Source organism: Helianthus annuus, chromosome 13 (assembly GCF_002127325.2).
Source record: "Helianthus annuus cultivar XRQ/B chromosome 13, HanXRQr2.0-SUNRISE, whole genome shotgun sequence".
NCBI classification, from domain to species: Eukaryota; Viridiplantae; Streptophyta; class Magnoliopsida; order Asterales; family Asteraceae; genus Helianthus; species Helianthus annuus.
In genome coordinates, this window is record NC_035445.2 from 4,049,430 (window position 1) to 4,074,034 (window position 24,605).

The 24,605-nt window shown below is 40.2% G+C and overlaps 1 protein-coding gene across 1 annotated transcript; it reads right to left on the bottom strand.

The window, feature by feature from the left end:
- Positions 1-8,646: 8,646 nt before the first annotated feature.
- LOC110898867 (G-type lectin S-receptor-like serine/threonine-protein kinase SD2-5) lies at positions 8,647-11,741 on the bottom strand. Its single transcript, XM_022145723.2, has 2 exons — positions 10,376-11,741; positions 8,647-10,230 (listed from the first exon to the last, which is right to left on the bottom strand). The coding sequence occupies exons 1-2, from the start codon at positions 11,739-11,741 to the stop codon at positions 8,735-8,737; spliced, it is 2,862 nt and encodes a 953-aa protein (XP_022001415.1). The 3' UTR covers positions 8,647-8,734.
- Between the last annotated feature and the right edge of the window lie 12,864 nt (positions 11,742-24,605).

Consider the following 24,605-nt stretch of genomic DNA (forward strand, 5'->3'; position numbering starts at 1 on the left):
TCTGGTTCGTTCATCTCAAGATGGAAGATTTGGAGAAGATGTATGCATCTGGATCGTTCATCTCAAGATGGAAGATTTGGAGAAGTTGTGTGCGTCTGGATCGTGCATCTCAAGACTGGGGAAGCAGTGATTTCTGAAAAGAAAGTGACGGTTGAGATTGCTAAAGTGCTGGAGCCGATTTGGCTTGCCAACTTAAGGGAAGCACCTCTGAAGAAGCTTCGGCGCCTGCCTCTAAAATACAATGAAGAAGATCGTGTTCTAGCTGACCAGTTCATCAAGGTGGTTCAGTTCTGTGTGAAGAACAAGGTCTGGGCAGGAAGCAGCTTCTCGAAGAGGGTTTGAAGATCTCAAGTTCAATGAAGACCATGCACTGATCAAGGGGGGGTTTGTTAATGCACTTTTTGTGATAAGTGCATGTCTCCCAATTTATTAGGGTCTTTATTGTACAACTAGTGAAAAGTAGTCCCAAGTTTTTCCTAGGGACATTTTGTCCAAGTTTTAAGGATGGTTTCCTTAGTCAGAGTTTTTTGTATAGGACTAAGGTTAGAGTTTGTTTGTGTAGCTTTTGTCTGAGTTTTGTCTAGACAAAGGTCTGAGCTTTGTGCTATATGTTTTGTCCGGGCTTTCTAGTTTGTCTTGAAAGTCCGGGTTTTGCCTTGTATATATAACTTTATATGGAATAGACAAGGCAACGATTTCTGTGTGAATTTCTGTGCACCTAACCCTAATCATTATCTTTTGTCTGGCGACTGCTTTGTGTGAGTGACGTCATTCATCTTCATCAAGAATACTCAGTGTATTCTTGATTTCTCTCTCAAATCCTTGCATTCTAGTGTTTCATCTGAAGTGGTTGATCATCAGGTGGATTCCGCACACCTGTTGGTAGCTTTAGCTGAGTGAGATCTTGGATTAGGAGGCCTTACAAAAATGGATCATGTCGACGAAACATGGCTGTTTCGTCGAGATCCTTTGTAATTCGTCCATAATGGGCTTTGGCCCAAATGTGTTTCGCCAAATCGTTATAGGCCCAAGCATTGTTTTCTGATTGGCCCAAAGACATGTCACATGCACGTCCATCTTCTCTGTATTCATCAAATTGTAAGATTAGCCACTTTGTGACATCATCATGATGATGTCATGATGATGTGTAAACGGGAAACGGTCCGCGGCTCTCCGTGCTTCGCGTGTCGAACTCTGGGACGTACGACGGAGGAATGTCGTGACGTCGGGCATGAGCCGACCCTAACCGTATCAAAACCAAGTTGAACCGAACCGAGTCGCGACCACATAATATGTATCAACAAACTCCCCCTTGGACGCTACTCGTGAGGTTCATCTTCCATGTCTTCCATGTCGGAGGATCTTCAATGTCTTCACGTCTTGAAAGTAGAAAGTGTATCAACAAACTCCCCGTTTCATATAGGAAGTGTGTTGACAAACTCCCCCTTAACATAAGCTCCCCCTTGAGTTATGCTCGTGAAAGACTTGATCTTTATAACTTGAGATCCTTTTGGTGTTGATGATGGTTAGCGGCAACTCGATCATCTTCATCATTTGAGTGCCTTCACGTCGTGTCTTCATTCCGAAGCTTGTCATCGACCATGTTCTCCTTGCCTTTAGAATCTGCACATGCAAGAAATCTGAACGCGCAATGAGAACAATTGCTTGGAATATAGTTAGTATAAACAAATGACACACGTATGACCATATTTCAATCAAACACTGTCCGACAGTTTGAAAGTTTAATAAATTTATCAATTTCAGTTTTAACTTTCAAAAACTTACAAATTTCGACCGTTTATGAAGATTTAGTCAATTCGGTTTTCAGTCAGGTTTCAGGTAACGAAGACTCGAGATCCAACATCGTACGATCGAAAATAAAATAGAAATAAAATCTTTTTGTCTTTTATAAAGTTTATATTAAAACACACCTAAAATCTTTTTAGTATTTTTGAATATTTCGAAATGTAAAGACTGAAAGCAGTAAACAAATATATACAGACATTCTTTTTGTGAGTTTCGAGGGTAAGAGAATCATATCAGTGTACGGTCATGCCAAAACGCTCTTGTTGTTCAGTTAGTTAACATTAAGATAATCATCCTATAACAATTATCGGTATTGTTGTCCACTTAAGCTCAACTTATCAGATGTAATCATGGCGAGGGGATACTTTAAGGTATGATTTATACTTACCGACCGGTGTTCATCCACATCACGACACATTCCCGTATCAAGGTATGCACGAGAGTTCATCTTACCGGTGAGTATACCGATTATCATCTGTTTGACCGTATATGATGTGAGATTCTCACTTATTTTGATTTGAAAACAAGCCCTATGTGATAGAATCACTTAATGAGGAACTTGATTTTCATATGCATGAGGGCACAGGAGCAAGTCCGTGAACAGGTCAGTACTTTCATACAGCAGAGAGACAAACTTGACTCCTGGATAAATGTGATATTTTATCACTTATTTGATTGGACATGTGATTGTTGATCACTTATTGAGGTCGAATGCAGTATGTACACGTATGTATAGTATCATGGAAGTTCTAGACTTGCGTCCCCGTTATTTTTCGGTAAAAGATACAACCATGATACCCAGATGATAAGCAGCATAAAGACCGAATATCTCAGAACCTCGGCAATCTATCAAACGAAATTTCGGTACTAAGACCATATGCCAATGAATGGTTCCCACCTGGTCTTCAGTCGATTTAAGTTTATATCACCCTGCACACTTTAAAATGATTGTGAGCCTACCGATACATCTTATATAGAGCTGCTTATCGTTTTTCAGTTTAGGTTTAAAGAGGTTTGGATAGACCACCGATGTACTATCATTTTCTCTTTTTCTCGCCAGGAAACTCATTTTTGTTTTTCTATTGTTTTTGTGTTTTTGAAATTTTTCGATGTTTTTGGATTTTCAAATTTTGGATTTACTCCCCCTAAAATCAACAAACTAAGATAAATTTAAAACACAAAGGTATTTACAAAAATGATTTTCCGATGTTGGTTTTACTCTTGTTTTACCTCAATGTCGTTTACCAAAATTAAGTTTTAATCAGAAAAGATTTATCGAATTTTGGAAAAATCAGTTGGCACGTCGGTAAGCGGTGCGGACCATGACAACATTGACGAGTTTCATAGAGAAACAATCACGTGTGAGGTGATATTCGAGATCAACGTGTCAGGCCAAAGAGTGCTGTACGAGATGATATAATTCATAAAGCAGCTTAAATATCGACAAGTATAGGAGAGATTAGAAATTCAAAACCGTATCCTGCAACTGTTTCATGCATTGCAAGGAATCTGAGTGCTCTCCGAAACTGGATATCCACCCGGTGTGGATTTCAAAGCCGATTTTTGTAGCTACTGAGAAATCTCTTCACAGCAACAAGATCAAACACCTCCAGGTCCGGCTGGTCTTCCATATTGCACCAGCGAAGGTCTTTGTCTTTCTCTTGAGAAGTAGTGTGCGGATGTTCAATCCACACCACGGTATCTGTACACCTGGTTGGTTTGTTCAACAAACACATTTTCTTCAATCACACCGCGAAGAAATGTACACTGCACGTTCATCTTGCTGATTGTGAACTTCAGGCGTGCTGCAGGTGCGTACATTTGATTAGAATCTTTCCTGAGGACCCGATCAAAAACCATAACAACCAAATTTTGGCACATTTTTCATCTGGTCGAATTTTGCAACTTCATTCAACCACATTCTTTCACCAACATATTCTTCTTCTTTTCTTTTTCTTTCCTCTCTCTCCATCAATAGCAACAATATTTTCCTAGATATAACAATATTTCGGAGCCTTATGTCGCCAATCTTGTGTATGGACGCTCCACTATCAACAATCCTAAGACTATCAATAGTTCCTCCTGGAACATCCTGCACACTCATTCAGAGATTAGTTGGAGAGGGGGACCCAAGCCTTCACAGACTTGGGTCGTCCGTCATCATCGAGAATTGTAACATCCATTTCCCGATGATTCGGAATTGATGTAGCTCCCCCTGAAACAGTTACCTGTTTTGGTATCCAAATTTGTTTCTGTTTTTCATGTTTAACATCCGATTTAACAGATTTTGTTTGGATGACCTCCGGTTTTAAAACCTTTTCAACTTCTTTTCTTTGTTTCTTTTTCTGTTTCTTTTCTCGTTGTTTAACAAGACGAGGGTCCTGTTTTGGTGAAACAGATCTTTTATGGTAATTGTTACCATGGGGGGCATCAACTTTTGACTTTCCCTTGGTGAGATATGGACAATTCTTAATGACGTAGCCATACTCACAGCATTCAAAGCATGATCTCCGCTCAACAAACCTTGGAGTATCATTACTGTTATAGCTGGATGATGAACTCCGTGATCTTGAGGTACTTGGTCCTACATCACAAACGTTTGTTTGTTGTGTATAGTTGTTTTGACTGTTTCTTTTCAAAATTTTACTTTGTTTAACAGAATCCTTGTTGGATTTGTTTTCGAAAGTATCAATTTTATCAGTCCTTCTTGATTTCACGAAGGTTATCTTCCGATTCTTTTTCTTGTTTTCGCCCTGTTTGCCTTTTCCATTCTCTTGGGCGGCATGATTTTGTTCACAGGGATCATCAACCTTTGCTTTCAACTTATGAAGATATGGACAATTCCGAATTATGTGTCCAATTGTACCGCATTCAAAACATGATCTTCGTTCAACAATCCCCGAAGTATCATGTGATCGTCTTGCCGATGATGAACTTTGTGATCCCGAGGTACTAGGTTTTGAACAGTCTGGTTCATTTCTTTTCAACACTGTTGCTTGTTTAACAAAATCTAAGTTAGATTTGTTCTCAAAAGTTTCAATTTTGTCCGTTCCCTTAGATTTCACAAAGTTCACATTCTTGTTTTTCTTTTTATTCGGCTTCCTTTGAGCTTGAGTCGTTGATTTTCCTTTGGGTTTGGCATGATTTTGCTGTTTTTGCACTGTTGGTAATTTCTTATTGCCAAATTGTTTCGAATTTCGGCCTTTGGAATAGGAGGACATTGTGTTACTGTAACACGAGATCCTGTCTTTCCCAAAAACTTACTTGTCGAATTTTCAAAGACTTTACTTATTAAAGATTGATTAACATTCTTAATAGGAAAATCTTTGTCTGAATAGATTTTATCATCACCAACAAGAGTGTACAGCAAATTCACATTCTCCGACTCTTTTACAGACGAGGACTCTATTGCAACAGTCTTAGCGGGTTTTGCAGGAGGATCACATAGAATGTAATTCTCATGAGGTATGTCCTCATCATTGATTACCGCATCAGACTTTGCTGGGATAGCATCATCAGATTCATCATCAGAAGAATCAGCATCCTCAATAATGACTGGAGGATCCTGATTCAATTCAGCAGAAGACACACATGTATCTGCAGATACATCTGAATCTGAGGATACTTCTTTCTTATATCCGAGTCCTGTTGCAAATTCCTTAACATCTAGAGGAACAGATGGTTCAAAGAAAGTTCTATCCTCCTCGTCAGGCATTGCATCATAATTGTGTCTCACTGGTGGTGGACATTTCTTGTAGCCTATGCATGTGACATCCCATTTTTCTTTCTGAACGTCAATGATGTGATCCAACACATAGCTAGAGCTCAAATAACTGTCTAGCTTAAGTTAGATCGCCTCACTTTCAGTTTTCACACAGGCCATTTCCTTTTGCATTATCTCGAGGCGAGTTATATACAAATTAATGTCGGTTTGTTTTCTGGAAACCATTTTTGTTAACTCGGTTTTATCTTTCTTTAATTTCTCAGTTACCGATTTAAACTCTTTCTCATGGTTTTCATAAAACATGTTGGCTTCACTGCACTTTGAAAGATCCACGGTCAACTTCTGATTGTGGATGAATGTCACATCATATTTTTCTTGCAAAGCCTCATGTTTGCTTTGCAACTCACACCACTTGGCATTCAAAGAAACATGTTTGTCTTACAAGTCAAACAAACTAGCTTGTAAAGCATCATGTTTCCCTTGCAACTCAGACATGTTTGCTTCTAAATCAGCACACTTAACTCTTAATCTAGCACAATTATCACAGTCTACAGCAGTGGGTTCATCGACACATACCTGACTGGAATCACTCTCAGGTGTTGGCCTTTCTGCATCAGAATTAATAACCTCCCTTGATGATTCACATTCAGATCCGTCCTCGCTTGAACTTAAAGTTGTATCACCCTCAACTGAAGTTGAAACATCTTCATCTGAACTACTGTTATGTTCAGAACTGTCATTACCTCCCGAGGATTCACCATTGCTGACATCTTTGACAATTTCAGCATAAACGCCGTTTCCGCTTGACTACAGTTCCTTGGATCAAGAGATGATGGTGCTACAGTAGAACGATGGCGCTGTGAGGCAACTGATGGTAATGGATTTCCATACAAGTCGGTGGTTGGAGCTGGTTTAACAGGAGCTGGCTTAACAGGAACTTGTATTGGATTGCCATACAAATCCGTGCTTGTGACAAACATCGTTTGAAGTGGAGCATGTGAACCGGGTCTTGCAGACGAAGAACTGGAAGTTCCATAATACATCTCAGGATTGCATGGCACAATGGATTTTGCAGAAGAAGTACTTGAAGTTCCATAATACATTTCAAGATTTTGTGGCACTGGAACTCTTTTTGCCTTTAAGGTACCCCACCAACTTGGATTCATGTTTGATCACTAAAAAATGATTACCTGAAAATCACACTCAAATCAAACAGTTAAATCACACTTACAAACCTTCTGTTTAAATTTAACAAAGTGTTTCGACGAAACAATTTTCTACGAAACAGATTTTGTAATTTTAAATGAAACAGATTGGCGAAACAGATTTGTTATATATGGCCCTCTTAATTGACGAAATAGAATTTCCTTTTAAATGAGAGGCCCAGTTGACGAAACAAAAGGGATATATGGGCTTGGTGAAACAAATTAATTAATTTCTCTTGGCTTTGTTAATTTCTCTTGGGCTTTACAATTTAAAGTCAACGAAACAGATTTTAAGAAGATGGCCTTTGACTAATATGGTAGTTGACGAAATGAGTTTTTTTTTTTTTTTTTAAAGCCCAAAATACAAGGTCCTTTTATCATGGGTCAACGAAACGAATCAAGGGCCCAATCCTCAAACAGTATCGACGAAACAGAAGGTTTGTTTCGTCAATGATGTGTTTCGCCAATGAGAGACTTGTTTCGCCGGATGTGTGATTCGTCGAAGAGGTGACAGGTGGTTGGTAAAAAGTTGAGCTTTATCCTTTTCTGACACACAACAGACCTACTTTCGGCTCACAACATGCTTGTTTCACCAAACAAGCATGGTTTGTATTATTTTAATCCTTTATCACTTCCCAACATACAAACAACTTTCAAGTTAAATTTTTAGGATCAAAAAGTGAAATAATATGAAGAAATATGAAGAACACTTGAATATTGTGAAGAACACAATGAGTTTTCCGGTAAAACTATGAGTTTTCCGGTCACCTGAAACTTTCCGAACACACGCTTTTGCTAAAAATGTTTAATAAAAACCCACAACCAACATGTGAACATAAGAAATAACAAGGTTTTTAACAAAACACCAAGCAAAACACCAAGATTTAAACCGGATAAACAATGTTTTTCAGAAAATACAACTTTTCAAACCCGAAAAACAAACAAGAACACCTCGGTTTTAACAAGGAGAAGAGCCAAGGCTCTGATACCACTTGTAGGTCCGGCTAGGAGGATCTAGTCGCCTAATCCTTGTGTACAAACCAACCCGGTTGTGCGGAATCCACCCGGAAAGGCAAACCGAGATAGAACACGCAAATACACGACACGCAATATTCACCGATTAACACCACTGTATTAATACGTATGAAAGGTTCGGTTACAAGCGCAATGTTTACAGATGTATTCTATAAACTCTCAAACTCTCGTGAGTGTGTGTGTTTGCTCTCTGTGTGCTCTTAACATTTTCTGTCTAACTACAGACTATATATAGCACTACACACTACGAAACAGACTAAGACTCGGCGAATCACACTTGGCGAATCAGAAGCTTGGCGAAACAAGGAAATGCTCGACGAAAATGAATCATGTCGACGAAACATGGCTGTTTCGTCGAGATCCTTTGTGATTCGTCCATAATGGGCTTTGGCCCAAATGTGTTTCGCCAAATCGTTATAGGCCCAAGCATTGTTTTCTGATTGGCCCAAAGACATGTCACATGCACGTCCATCTTCTCTGTATTCATCAAATTGTAAGATTAGCCACTTTGTGACATCATCATGACATCATCATGATAATGTCATGATGATGTGTAAACGGGAAACGGTCCGCGGCTCTTCGTGCTTCGCGTGTCGAACTCTGGGACGCACGACGGAAGAATGTCGTGACGTCGGGCATGAGCCGAACCTAACCGTGTCAAAACCAAGTTGAACCGAACCGAGTCGCGACCACATAATATGTATCAACACCACGGATTCAGCTAAAACCGGTATATTAACTTGTTAACCAACTCAATAATTTTCTCGGTTTCTAGAAGGGTATAGTACTCGTTGGATCATGAAACAAAGATCTAAGTATCATAGGTGGTTAAACCACCATTTGATCTTCAAATGAAAAATAAGAGATGGATACCAATGTCTAACTAAAATTTCTTATGAACAAAAGGAAAAAAACAGGAAAAAAAAAAACTACATAGAATGATCCACAAGAAACTGATGGCTACCTATCTTGGACCTGAGAGAAGAGATGCAGACAATTGTGTGAAATATTTCCCGTCTCCATCTTCTGTTTCCTGAATTATTGGATCTATGAAGTTGTAATCCAATTTCGATTCGACACCCATTCCTCCTTCTAACACCTTAACCACTGATGACATTGAAGGCCTTCTCTTAAAATTTGTTTGTAAGCACCATGCAGCCACTTTCATCATCTCCACCACTTCTGTACTATGTACCCGCATATCTTCACTTTGTCTGTCAACCATATCTAACAATGTTCCTTGCTCCCAACTTTTCTCAAAGACAAAGAGCAAGTGCCCGCTTTCTTCTGGCTGAGATCTATCCAAAACTTTCCTACCACATAAGATCTCCAAGAGAACAATCCCAAAGCTGTATACATCCACCTTTTCAGTGATAATCGAACTCCGCCATTCTGGAGCAAGATATCCAGGGGTTCCTTTTATGTTAGTCATCACTTCACTTTGATTTTTGTCAATGAGCTTAGATAACCCAAAATCGGAGACTTTGGCACTGAAATCACTGTCTAGAAGTATGTTCTGAGGTTTAATATCAAGATGCACAATTTTCTGCCTACATTCTTCATGGAGATAGGCTAAACCTTTAGCTATATCAAGAATTATTTTCTTTCTGCACTCCCATTCTAGTACACGCTTTCGAACTCCAAGGTAGATCCAGCTATCTAAGGACCCATTACTCATGAAGTCATACACGAGAAAACGTTGTGATTTCCATGTACAGAATCCTCGAAGTCTAACCAGATTAACATGATGAATGCTGCCAATGGATTGAACCTCAGCTAAGAAGGATTTCTTAACATGCGCAAGCCCTTCAAGACATTTTACTGCAATCTTGGTGCCATCTCTGAGAGTCCCTTCGAAAACCGTTCCAAATCCTCCTTCACCAAGCTTTTTACTAAAGTTCTCTGTGGCTGTTTTCAGTTCCTCATAAGAATAACGATTCGGCATTCCTGGCAATTGATCTAAATTCTCTTCCTCCATTTCAATATCCCTTTTACGCTTATAGAATACATACACAACCCCTAAGGCCACAACAAGCAGAAGCACAAAACTTCCGACTATATAGCCTACAAGTCTTGCAACTTGATGAGGTAAACGATGTGATGTAACATACTGGACTTTTATGAAAGCTGACGCATTATAATAAAGTGGATCAACAGTCTTCATTGTAAATAGCTCTGAAAGTAAAAAACAATCTCCACTTGAAACATGTGAATAATATTGATAAAAAGCGGCTTTGCATGAGCAATTTTTTCGACATGCTTGTTTGCAAGTTTCCATATTCACCCCTTCCATGTCAGCGGTAGAGGTAAAGTATTTGACATTCTCAAGTTTGATTAAATCTTGATCTTGTGTAGAATTACATGTTAGGGGTGTAATTTCGGAGCAACCCAGGTTGGGTTGGCGATCGTTCACAGGTCTAAAATGTTCTCTTCCGGCACAACTACATGAATAGTGACAAACTCCCGTTCAAGAACCTAATGTATCGTCTTCCTTTATGTGTATCATTGCCATTAGGATAGACCAACATACGGTAAAAGGCTTGAGGTGGGTTTGATTCAACATAAGCAAACAAACCTATATCCGTGATTCCAATAGAATACATACCTTCCTGACCCGATGAGTTGGATAAAGAAACACTAGATTTCAGTTTTTGACCTTGATACAGCTTTTGGCCAGGTAACAAAGAGTCTGTTGGGTGATCAAAAGATTGCCAAACTACTGAGTTCTGGTTATCGAATAACACCAGATTTCCGGTCTCAGTTAGGTTCATGCCAGCAACTGATTTTCCTGCAGTGTTGGTGGTCCAAACTATGCTTCCATCTCCATCCTTTAGCACCAAGTCTCCAGCTGAAGTGAAATTCAGTATCGAATTCTCCCTGACCGGGTAGTCTCTGTTGGCTGACCAAACGACTTTATATGCCTTATGGTAAGTCGTCGGATATATGAATACGGCAAAGATATGGTGTAAAGATTTGCCGTTGGTACAATTTCCTTCACAGAGAAATCCACAGGCAAATTGAGTTCCGTTGGTTTCTGTAAAGAGAATAGGTTGGGCATATGAGTAATTGGTGTTCCATGTAGTTGAAAGATTTGCTGTATAAGAATATGATTGAAAAAGTGTAGTAAGATCTTTTATCACTTTCCACTCTTCTAACTGCCATTCAAACACTTGCAAATGGCCATCTGGCATCAGTTTCATATACTGAGCTGATGATGCTTCAGGTATGCCAATCACACCAACAGGATCACTTGGTTCGGAAGAGTACTCTATACAGATCGATAAACTCCCATTCGAGAACTTCATGTATCTTCTTCCTTTGTTTGTACCTTTTCCATAGACCAACCATCTGTAATACAGTTCATTATAGTATGCATAACCAAACAAACCTTTATCCGTGAGTTGAAGCGAAGACGCCCCATCCCGTGATTGCAATTCTTGACCCTGAAACAGCTTTTGGCCAGGTAACAAAGAGTCAGTTGGGTCATCAAAAGATTGCCAAACTACAGAGTTCCGGTGATCAAACAACACCAGATTTCCGGTATCAGTTAGGTTCATGCCAGCAACCGATTTTCCAGCTGTGTCGGTCTTCCAATATATAAATCCATCTACATCCTCTAGCACCAAGTCTCCAGCTGCAGTGAAATTCAGTATTGGATTTTCCCGGTGGGTGGGGTTAAGGTAGTCGTAGTTTTTCTTGGCTGACCAAACATGTTTATATTGCCCTGGAGATTCAGTAGTCGGAGAAATGAATATGGCAAAGTAGTAAGAGGTACAGTTATCTTCACAGAAGAAGCCGCAGGTGAATACAGCTACATTGCTTTCTCTACGGAGGATGGGATTGACAGCCGAGTAATTGGTGGTCCATGTGGTGGAAAGATCTGCTGTAGCTGAATATGATTCAGCAGCGGGTGAGAACACGAGAACTAGAAAAATGGCAAATAAGAAACTACAAATCCTTAATTTTCTCATGACAAATAAACACTGATCAAAATACCAATGAGGAATGCAGTATTCAGATTATCCAATCCTTTATTTTGAAAACAGACTGCTTCAGGTCGAACCAGGGAACGGGTTGAACCAGGGAACGGGTTGAACCGGATCTGAACTGTAGCAGCGAGCGACTGGTGGAGGTGTGGAGAATGGAGGAGACCATGGATCAACTGGATTATTCAAGCATTGGTCTTTGTGATCAAGCACTAAAGCTTTAAATAAATTAATTACATATTCTTTGACAGCTTTGTTTCAGATTTTTATATTCTAACTTCTAACTTTATCTTTGTCTATCTATATTTAAGTATATCATAGGTTCATAACTTATCTTTGTTTTCTATATAATTAGTATCATAAGTTGAAACCAGTCTGAACGATCTGAAAAACGAAAGGCCTCACCGGCCAGTATGATCAGGTTTTAAAAATTACTTGTGTACTTTAACAACTCAGCCAATGCTATAGTTGAATCATTTGAGCCACCGTGTTGGACCAACAACTAGTTGCAGCCAAAGCTTAGTAATTTAAAAGTGTTGCCTGAGCATCTTTATGGAATATAAAATTATATATATAAGTATAAATAGAGCCACGCTTTTCATTTTTATATATTTAATATTTGAGTAAAGTATAACAGGGATTGTCCCCCTTGTAATTTGTCATAATTTTGGATATGGTCCCTAAGGGTTAGGGATGAGATCGGTACGATACCGGTATCGTACCGGTACCGCTACCGTAAATACCGTTACCGAAATTGAGGAAATGTGGATACCGATTACCGTACCGTATTTATAGATTCGGTACCGGTACGGTACCGGTATCGGTATTTCGGTACTTTACCACATTGGTACCGCTTTGGTGTCATCCATTGTTTTACCTAAAAAAACTTCATGTGCAACCAATTCATCCATTATTAACTGAACTAGAGCAATATATAGAGGAATGTAAACAAAAGTTAAACATATTAACTAGTCAAAATAATCAAAAGGTAAACATCCATGGATTCGACTTTTAACATCCAAATTCCAATATGTCTAAAAAATCATCATAATTGATTAAAAATAACCTAATAAAAGAAATTTGATATTGGTTTTTGTAGAACAATGTTCAAGAAAATATAACTCCATAGTGGCATCTAAGATAATAGCAAAATACATGAAGTTATTATTAAATTCGGTATTAATACCTGTATTTACTGAAAAATACCGGTACCGATACCGTTTTTTACCGATATCGAATTTTGAAAAATCTATTACCGATACCCGTACTGTTTATGATCGGTACGGTACGGCATCGGTACGGTACCGGTATGGTACCGGTGCGGTACCGGTATTTCGGTAAAAAATCTCATCCCTACTAAGGGTATGTTTGGCTAAGCTTATTTAAGTCAAAAAGTACTTTTGGGAAAAGGACTTTTGGGAAAAGGATTATTTGAAAAAGAGTTTTTAAAAAAAGTGTTTGGATTAACTTATGGGGTGGGAAAAGTCAATAAGTCAATAAGTTGTTTTTTAAAAAGTGTTTGGCTTATCTTATTGATGTAAAATGACTAAAATGGGGCATTCTTTCATAAGAGATGTTAAAAAATAAGGGGTATATTGGTAATTTGTTGTTTGAAAAGCTATAAGCTGATCAAGAAGTCACAATCTCTTAACTTTTCCAAAACTTCTTTTCCTTCATATCAAAAAGTCACTTTAAAAAGCACTTTTCCATTTGCCAAACACTAAAAACTGCTTATTGACTTTTTGATAAGTCAATAAGCCAATAAGTTGGTTGGAAAAGCTTAGCCAAACATGCCCTAAGTATGCGAAACGTAACATGTATTGATCGTTTCGAAGCAACCATCATCCGTATTATTAAGGTCAACAGGTCAAAGTTATTGGGCAACAGTTTATTTTTCATGTTTGGTCAACCGTGTCCTTTTGGTCTATACTTGGGACCAACCCGATATAAAATTTCTTAGAGTAAATTACAAGTTTTGTCCTTTATGTTTACATCAAAATTCAGGCGCTGTCCTTTAGGCCAAAAGTTGACAGGCGATGTCCTTTACCTTTTAAAATCTTGCACGTTTTGTCCTTTAGGCCAAACCTGGTTAGAAATCATAGTTAAAGTATGTCATGTGCAAGGCACATGAGGGTACAATTGTCTTTTTCCCTCAACCCTTTCTATTTCCCCTTTTATAACCCTCACAACCCTCAATTTGATGACAGAGAAGACCTAATCCGATCTCAAATCAAATATTTGATGAAATCGGAAGAATCCAAAGAATTGCGATGTACAAATCTGAGAGTTTTATGGCTTTAATTCAACGAGAAACATGGTGTACGAATCCTAGAAAAACGAAGATTTCAGATCTAATTTACGGAGATAGAGAAAGCTTCAGGAATTTCATATATGGTGAAGTCTCTCATTCTGTCTCCTTCCTCTTTCAGATCTGATTTACGACGCCTATAAAGACGGTTGCAGGTGAGTGGCCTGTAAAGGCGGTTGCAGGTGAGTGGCTGAGCAGTTGCATAGAATTCTTACTCAACTGAGTTTGCTGTTTTTGATTGGGGAACATATCAGATCTGATGAGCAGAGTCATTAATATCTGTTTCCACAAAACATCATGTCCAGTTCCTTGACCATCTAATAAGAGAAGAGGGTATCGGCCCTCTTGTTTGTTATGGTGATATGGATCAGGATGATCGCAAGATTAATATCTCAAGATTTTGATCACGGAAGACTATGCTTCTTATTGTGACAGATGTTGCTGCTAGAGGAATCGACATCCCACTGCTTAACACTGTTATAAATTGGGATTTTCCTTGTAAACCAAAACTTTTTGTGTACCGGGTGGGTAGGGCTGGTCGGACTGGTACTGCATTTTCTTTTGTGACATCTGAAGACATGGCGTATCTTCTTGACCTTCATCTTTTTCTCTCTAGGCCTATTAGGCATGTACCTACCGAGGAAGAGGTTTTGCGAGATATGAAGGGGGTTATTGCAAATAGTGATCAGCAATGGCCAATGGAGAAACTGTGTATGGGTGTTTCCCCCAGACAGCTATTGATCTTGTTGCAGATAGAGTTTTTAAATAACTTTTTATTTTTTACACAATAGTCCCTTGATATAAGTTGTGTTACACACTAGTCCTTGGGGAGGTGAAAAGACAAGAAAGCCCTCATGTGCCTTGCACATGACCAAACTTAACCAAAAAACTTAACTGGGTTAGGCTCAAAGGGCATAACGTGCATGATTTTGATACATTAAGGACAAAACTCGTCAAATTTTGCGCTAAAGGACACCGCCTGCAAAATGGTGTAAACATAAAGGACAAAACTTGTAATTTACTCAATTTCTTATGAAACTCTAACCGAAGACCACCTGACAGAAACATTCGGTCATGTCTTTGGTTGTTTCGGGTTGGGGTTACGGTTTTAGTCGGGTATACCTGATTTTGCGCACTCCTAAGTAGAATTGCACACACGTAGTGTTGGATTAATCTTGACGGGTCTAGTCGGGTCGGTAGCAGTATGTTTTTAATGGGTCAAGTATTTTTAATTAGTCATGTGTTTTTAATGTTGAAGTGTAAAGCAAGATTAAGTTAGTGGGTTAGTGGCCCTAATTATTAGTTAGTGGGTTAGTGGGTCTTTGTTTGTTCCTATATATTGTATGTTTTCTTTAGAATGAGTGGTAGGGTTTTTTTTAGTAGCAAACATATTCTCTGTACAAGAGTTTTTGTGTGATTAAAGCCTTCAAAACCCAACAACTGGTATCAGAGCCCTAGGGCTCGTATCGTGGGATTAGCAGGTTTGAGAGTCGTTTTTGAAGATGGGGAGCAGCCCACAGGGGCTGAGAACGAAAGGGTTCGTAAAAAGGTGTGCAGAAGAAGAACTGTAAAATTATGAAATGTTGAATGCTCATTATTGAATGGGTAGGTTATAATATATAGGAATTATGAGTAACCCTAGAAACCTAACTAAGCCCGTGGGCTCATAGTCTAATACTCCCCCGCAGTCGTAGCGGAGGAACTAGAAGCTTAGACCGAAAAAAATATGAAAACAAAAACAATAATAAACCCTAAAAAACAGTCTTTGATTTCGGCCAAAATTCCATAATCTTGCAATCTTCAATCCATAATCTTCGATACATAGTTTTGAATGACCTCGTAATCCTATAAGAGGGAACCAATACGGCAGTGTAGCGGCGGCGGCTAGTAGCAGCGCGGCGGCGGATCGTAATCCTGAAGGCGGCTCGACGAAGACCGTTGTGACAACCTGCATTTTAGACTTCTTTGATATCTTAATGTATCTCGTATAAACGTTATGTGGTCATGTAATGTGGTTACTAGAATGATAAGAGTTGGTTGTTACTTGATTGTGTGTATGTATATATGTATATGTATACAAGACTCGGTCGCACAAGGTGTGCTTAATCGCACAACCTCCTCTTTGCACAACTTGAATAGTGGGCTAGTCCACGACCCAATATGAAAGCCAAGGATGGGTTCTGGCCCATGCCTCTTGTACGCATACACTTAGGGGTGTGTGTGTGTGTGGCTTCTTTTCATAATTCCCTCATAACACAACACACGAACCCTAGTATTATCCCCTCCCCTTGAGTTCGACGGCAGCCATCATCATCACATTCGAAGCACTTTGATCTCTTACTCTAGGCACTCTTCATCTCTCGGTTAGTATATATAAACACTACTTGATTGGTTATTCATTCATCGCTTGTATGTGTCGATTAATATTCATGGATATGAATCTTGTATGGATCTAGGGTTTGTTAGAATTCTGTTGATTATGTAATCAAGTGATGTTGATATTTAGGTTGCATGATAACAGACCTTTTGATGAAACTATCACTATAACAAACCGCTGAATGTTATGAATGTGTGGATGATAACGAAAATCGGTAATTTAGGGTTCACCGAGATAATTATGCGTAGGCCGGATCGATCGAGAATGGGGGCATAAGTTGTTGATAATGTTGTTCATGATCATGCTTAGGTAAATTAAAGTAACATGTTGATTGGTCTCATAGTTTGATAAACGGCAATGAACAGGGTTTTCGAATGATTGTTTAATCTTGTGAATCTAGAAGGTGTAACTGACTTTGATTCATGATTGGGGTGGGACAGTTGTGAAATTATGTTTACTAAATTTAAGGGAAACAGTTGACTAGATCCAATCACATAAGATCAGTCGCACAAGTGGTATTGGATCGTACAAAGAATCCCAATCGCACAAAACATAGGAGATCGCACGAGCCATGTCAGTCGCACAAGTCTGAATGGGCTTGTGTGTGAATCGCACAAGGAAGCCCAATTGTGCTATCGCATGGGCTTGAGTCTCATCTGGAACACGGGCCCGGTTACAGTCGCACAAGCTGGCCCAGTCGCACAAGTTGGACCAGTCACGCAAATAAGGTCCAGTCACACAAGCAAGGCCTGAACGCACAAGCAAGGCCTGAACGCACAAGCCTGATGGGCCGCACAAGTTATTTGGGCCCAGACTTGGTTGGACTGTGAACGAATTGTGTGATTCGGATTCACTCACATTTGGGCCATAAAAGTTAAACAGTTAAATGATTTGGTTGAACTTTAGTCATGTGAATGTGATCTGTTTATACTCTTACTATGTGTAATGAACTATGCAACATTGTGTGATGCGTGCAATATGTTATTATGGAACTCAGTGTATATGAAACTAACGAGTCACGATAATCATACTAGGCTTTGATTGACTAAGTGAAAACAAGTAATTTATCATACCGAGCAAACCAAGGTGAGTTCACTGCTCTTTTTCAAGCATGCATCCCGGGAAGGGATATCGGGTAACGTTTTCAGGGAAGAACGTCAGGTTAATGGGATGTTTGTTATTACTCAGTTTCTATCAAATAAGACCCCTTACATCTACCGATTGTTGTCGGTGAGGCAACGAGGTATTTAGTTGATAGCGCTATTAGGTTTGGCACCCTCACACCGGGCCGGAATGGACGGGCGTGAACTAACTACCTTGACCACTTGACCAATGCTTTGATAGAGGCATTGGGGTTTGGGCAAACACATCTAGTAGCCACATACGGTAATCGAGTTAATAACATCATCAAAACAAAACATTGATTGTCTTAAACATACAACTGGTAACTAAACACGTTAACAAAACTTTGAACTCACCAGCGTCGTCTGACACACTTGTCTGCATGCTTGCAGCTCGTTAGATCACTGATTATGGGCTTGCTATCTGGGAGTGCTAGAGTGGCCATGGATCGAGACTTTTGGATATAATTGATACATTGGTTTTGAAAGTTATTTTGGAAATAGTTGTTTAACAATTTACTATATGCTTCCGCTGAATGCTCTCTCTTTGGTTTAAACTTATGACTTGGCTTTATCTTATGGAATGAATCTAATGTTTTATTTAAATACTTATAATTGGTTCAATGTGATTGGTGGCTTGGATCCTGGTACGTCGCACGTCCCACGGTATTCCCGCATGGGGTATTTTGGGGGTGTGACATTTTGGTATCAGAGCCACTGGTTATAGTGAACTATGTTTTAAAACGTTTTATAAAACCAGACTATAACCGAACAACTTCGAAAATCAACCATGACACTCAGCTCCAGATTGCAAGGTTCGTCTCATGTTTACTTTATGCATTATTAGTTTAGTAATCACCCATTCACAACTTGCAAGAAACGGCATACTAGATACTATGGTGACTTGATAGTGTGACACTACTCTTTGACATATGTGACTCTTAATCCTGTAGTACTTTCTGTTTTGCTACTTGAACGCGGGGGAAACTTTTAACGCAAGCTAAGAGGCACTGAGATAAACATGCAAATTGCCTTATTTTTATGGGTGCACACTTAATAATAACGTGAGGTGCATGTAAGTCCTAGTGAGGCTTAACGTGTGTGAGAAGGGTTCCGCTCTATTGTGTGTAAACTTGGTAGTTGTAAATATCAATGTGAGACTTGACTCCTACCTCATCTCGACTCCTAAATTTGTTCTCTCCCTCCATATATAGAATCATGAGTGGACGAGGACACGGACATGGCAACATCAACATGACTCAAGCTGAGTTAACGAATTTGATAAACACACGTGTGGCTGAGGCTCTGGCAGCCCACCAAGCTGGTACGAAATGTGCCAAATACTCTTTAATCTTGTGTCGCGTACACAACTCTTACCCATGTAATGTGTTTCTTTCGTCAAATAGGTCAGTAAAACCAAAACCATCCACCTGCGTGTATGTTCAAGATGTTTATAGATTGTACGCCACAGACCTTCAATGGGACTGAAGGGGCTGTAGGACTCCTGCGGTGGTTCGAGAAGGCGGAATCAGTGTTTGCGATGTGTAACTGTCCTGCTGGGGACAGAGTGAAGTATGCTACGGGCACACTCGAGGATGGTGCCCTGACATGGTGGAATGCCCAGGTTCAGTTGTTGGGCATCGAGGCGGCAAATGCCACTACTTGGGATGATTTTAAGGAGCTGATAAGGGAGGAGTATTGTCCTCGTGATGAGATACAGAAACTAGAGAATGAGTATTACGATCTGAAGATGGCAGGATCAGAGATTGAAGCGTATGCGAAACGGTCACACGAGTTGGCGACCATGTGTCCGAACATGTCCCGACCTCCACATCGGAGAATTGAACTGTTCATCAAGGGATTAGCTCCTCGAGTGAAGGGCTTGGTTACTACGGCGAACCTCAACAACATAACTCAGATTGTACGTTTGGCTCATAAAATCACCGATCAGGAGGTGGAAAGTGGTTCTTTACCACCGCGTATTTCTGCCACCATTGCTGTTACATCCACTGCAATTGTACCTGTTAGTGACAACAAGCGGAAATGGAATGACGCTGACAAGTCAACCAGTGTCAGCCAAAATAGCTATTTTGGTCAAAAATTACCGAAGCAATTAAGTGATCAAATTAGTTAAGTGAGGTAGTGTGCTAAAAAGTGTGTTGAAAATATGCTTGTTATGTTCTTTGGAAAAACAGTGTTCAGGATACGGCTCAGGATATTGAGCTGTATCTACGATCAAACAATGAGCAAAAAGGTAAAGTAAATGACACGAGATGTACGAGGAAAGCCCTTGATCAATCTAGACCGCCGGCAAAAAACCTCGGGAGCTGACAATCGCAGCTGCCTAGTTCTTCTTATTGCTTTAAACTTCAGGATACAGTGCAGGATATAGATCAGATCGCTAAGTGTTACAATGAATTTGTGAAAGTTACGAGAGAGCAAGTGTTAGAGTGTAGAGAGTGTGATTGTGATTGTGATGTCCTAGTTGATCTGATATACCCACTATTTATAGTAACGAATTACAAACAATAATCCCTACAAATATGGGCTACTCCGAATATTCCATTATAGATGTTGTAAACCGAGTAATACGGCTCCAACGTCTTTCCTTGAACGACTTGGACCGAGTCCTCCGTGGAATAGGTCTTGTTAACGTTGCTAGCTTCTAACCCACGTACCTGCATTTAATCCGTTAGTGATCCTGAGGATACCATTCAGGATGTTACCAATATCCTGAATCAGCATCCCGGATGTAAACAGATACAATATAAACAGGATATATATCAAGATATTTTCCAGGATATGGGCTCAGAATTTCACCCATAACAATTGTCCCCAAAAATGTTACCGTTTGATATCCTAACGGTTACATTTTTTACAATGGCCGAGGCAATTAAGAGATAAGACCATTGATGTGATAGCTTTCAACCACCCGGCCTATATTTACTCATCATACCCTATATCTTCTCATCCTGATCTTCATTTAACCTCTACCGGAGAAAAAAGGTAAAGATTTCTCTCTCAACTCCATTCTTCATTCTCCCCAATATTCCGGTGATAATATGGCAAGGCAGACAAGATCTAGTTCCGGCGACTCTGCTCCCACGTTCATCCATCAAAATATTCTCCAGGATCCGGAGAAAGAAATATGTACCTTCGACGGTGCACACTTGTCAGCCCTTAAAACCTTCGGCATCTTCCCAAAAGGGACGGTGTTCCGGCCGTTTGATCGGGAAATCCGATCAGACATGGTTTCTGACGAGTGGTTGTGTTTCAATGCCTTTCCTTTCACCTTAGGGTTGCAATTTCCTTTCTCGGATTTCATCACTGAGTTCTTTAATGTCACAAAGATCTGCTTCAGTCAGACAATGCCAATGCTTTGGCGAGTCTTGTCTGTTCTTGATCAAATCAAGAACAACCATATCCCCGATCTTTCTGTTAATGACCTCCTTCTAGCATACCGACTTAGGTGCCACGGCTCTTGTCGGTTCTTGTTTTATTCTACCTCCAGTGACCCATTGATCCTCTGAGCCACCAGGAATGAAGAGGAATGGAAATCCAAATTCTTTTTTGTAAAAAGAGATTCAATCCCTGGTGGAGCGGATTATCCGGTGAATTGGTTGAAGAAGGGTAGGATTTAGGGTTTAAAGATGATCCTGCTTGTTATCCTGCTTTATATCCTGAACTGACTTTGTCGTTTTCTTATACAGCTGATTTTAGGAAGCTAGCACCTCCCCTTGCAGATTCTCAAAAAAGAATAGACGCCATCAGGCTCCTTACCGAAGCAGAGAGAAGTTTCAACCCATCTCCACCAACTCCAAGCCCTCTTTCAAGCGCAAACATGTCTGGTAAGGATCCTGCAAGATATCCTGTAGATACATGTTTTTATTTGATATCTTTAGGAAAGGTTTAGAATTTTACTCCCTGTGTGCAGATTCCAGCAAAGTTCCAGTCTATCTAGACCTTGATGAGCTTGACAGCTATCCAACTCCAACCATAGTCAAGAAGGAGGCTCCTGCTGCCACCAGCTCCAAGCCACTCCCAGCTCCCAAGGCCAACCCAAGGACTCGTGCTTCCACAGCGAAAAAGAGGAAGGGCCTTGAAGTCAGTGCTCCAAGCTCAGGAGGGTTCTCCTATGACGATCTCAGCTTTACTGATTCCTTAGAGCCAATGACATCCTTCCTTAACAAGGTAATATCCTGACGCATACCCTGCATATATATCCTGCACATATATCTTGCCTGGATATCCTAACAGGATATCCTGATAGGATATCTTGGTCATTATAGATACATATATTCTATTTCGTACCTGTTATTGATGCGCAGGGCCTCCAGCATTTGCTCCACTTGTACAATGATGCATGTGGTACTGTTGCACTCCATGAAGCCATGATTAAGCAGCTTGAAACTACTGTTGCCGACCAAGGTGCCATTGCTGAAGCGAAGAGTCGGCACTATGAGGATAAGCTGAAAAAGGTCACCCAGGATGCCGAGCTCAAATTGGCCACCGTGCAAATGGATCATGATCAGGCCATGATCAATTTCCGGGAAGGAATCAAGACTTCTGCTATTGTCTCCCTGTTACAAGCACGCATCAAGATGGCCTATGAGGCCAAGGAGACAGGCCTCGCGTGCCCAGCTTGGCCGGTTGACTCTTGGGTGGCCAAGCTAAAGGAGCTTGGAGGAAAAGCTGTGCCACTTCCATCTGAAGCCGGTGAATCTTCCAAGTCAGCAGAGGTGGCGGATCAGGCTGGAGACAAGAAGGATGCCAGAGCGGATGCTGGTGAGGATGCTGGACAGGATGCTGGTGAGGATGCTGGTGCTGAGGAGCCGGGGAAAGCAGGAGAGGATGCCGCTGTGTGAGGGCAGCAGAGTGGGCGATGATGGATATTGATGCCTAGGCCGGAGCCCACTTTTTTAGGTTTAATGGTTGATGTCTTGAACAATTTACTTTTCTTGTTTGTTGAACAATTTCAATTTCCTGCACGTAGACAATATGATGGCCAAAGGTGGAGGGATCCTGAGTTTCAGGACGAAGCCCTTGGTCATCAGTTAGTATGGTTTGTTTTGAACGCATTTAACAAGTGAAGGTGGAGGTATCTTGGGTTCCAAGACGAAGCCTTCATTTGTTAAGTAAATATGTTAGGAAACTAACTATGCTTTTGGTGGATGGGTCTCGGTTTGAGACGAAGCCAAGAGCATAATCTTTTGCTATGTTAATAATATAACCCTTTTTTGGTTTTACCATTGTTGTTGTTGATATATAAATTTCACTTGTGAAAATTGTTTTGTTTGAACATTTTTGAGAACACGTTATAAATGTATCCCGGTGAATATCCTGAAAGATATTCTGACTAAAATACAACCTATTAGTTGTCTAAATAAAAAGGAAAGATCATACCAGAGATTCTCAGTGAATCAATTTCAATTCTTCATTATATGCTTGTCCCCAGTGCATACTTATAAACTCGAATCCATCCTCAGAATAGTATAACGTATGTCCCCTGTACTTAACATAGAAACACAAATGTATTCATATTTTTGACTCGAATGAATTCCAAATACCCCAGGGCAAAACCCTTGATATCTTGAAATGAACCCTTAGTATACTGGGGATAAACCCTGAGTTTCATGCGCTACAGGCGGGAGTGTATAAACTCCAAGACTTAGAAAGGTGAAAACCTTTAAACCTTAGAGAGTATGAAAATACCCTTTCGTGAGAGAGGGTGATCAATCCTCATATACCTTGAGGATCCAGGGTATAGCCAACAGTAACGAAATTGTCAGCCACTTTTACATGAACTGGTCCCGCCACCTTGAACTATCCCTGGATAACTTGCGCTCCAGGCGGGGTGTTTAAACCCAATTCGGGAGAAAGGTGAATACCTTTAAACCTGTGAAGGGATCAGTATCCCTTAAACGTGAGAGAGGGGGCCAATCCTCTAATCTTCCGAGTTATCCTGAGTATACATCCTGGAGCTATATCCTGGAGCATATGCTGCAAAACAATTGTGAACTAAGGTGGGTGTTAGCTTGGCTAACACCCCTCCGATGCCTAAGTCAGTATTGTGTTCAAGATAATAAACAAATATATTTAAAAGAGATAGAATACATACCGTTCTGGGATAGAAATTAAATTCTATTCTTACTTGAAATAGAGCTTTAAGTGTATAGCATTCCAAGACCTTGGTAGCATATCCCCTTCCATATTCTTGAGTCTGTATGCTCCTTTCCCTGCTTCTGATTCAACTTCGTATGGTCCTTCCCATTTCGGAGCTAACTTGCCATCGGCAGGATTAGTAGTATTCTGAAAAGCCTTTCTTAGCACCCAATCACCAACTTGAAATCTCCTAGTCCTTATGTTCTTGTTATATGCTCTGGATATTCTTTGTTGATATGCTGCCATCCTTAGCCTTGCTGCATCTCTTTTTTCATCTATGGTATCCAAATCTTGACATAAGGTTTCAGGATTCTGCTCAGGATTCTGTAGGATAGATCTTGCAGTAGGTATTGCCATTTCCGTTGGAATTACTGCTTCTGCTCCGAATACTAAGGAGAATGGGGTTTGGCAGGTTGCATTTTTTACCGTCGTCCTGTCAGCCCATAACACAAAGGGTAATTCCTCTGCCCATCTTCCTTTTTTGGCTCCAAGTCTCTTCTTTAAGTTATTCACTATTATCTTGTTTGAAGATTCAGCTTGTCCATTCGCTTGAGGATGCACCGGAGTAGACGTTATCATTTTGATTCCCCAATTCTTGCAAAAGTCAGTAGTCCTTTTGCTTATAAACTGGGACCCATTATCACAAATGATCTCAGCTGGTACTCCAAACCTGGTCAGGATATTCCTCTTTATGAAGGATACTACTTCTTGGTCTCTAACTTGCACAAATGCTTCCGCTTCAACCCACTTAGAGAAATAATCCGTCATTGCCAGCATAAAGACTTTTCCTCCCGGAGCTTTTGGTAACTTCCCTACTATATCCATCCCCCATTTCATGAACGGCCAAGGGGATGCTACAGGATATAGTGGTTCAGCTGGTT

What these genes read in the sequence shown, in the direction of transcription:
- LOC110898867 (XM_022145723.2), bottom strand. Translation starts at nt 11,741, where the DNA reads ATGAGAAAATTAAGGATTTGTAGTTTCTTATTTGCCATTTTTCTAGTT. An exon ending in CAACTCATCGGGTCAGGAAG is followed by an intron (nt 10,231 to 10,375) that starts GTATGTATTCTA and finishes CTTGAACGGGAG; the next exon opens with TTTGTCACTATTCATGTAGT.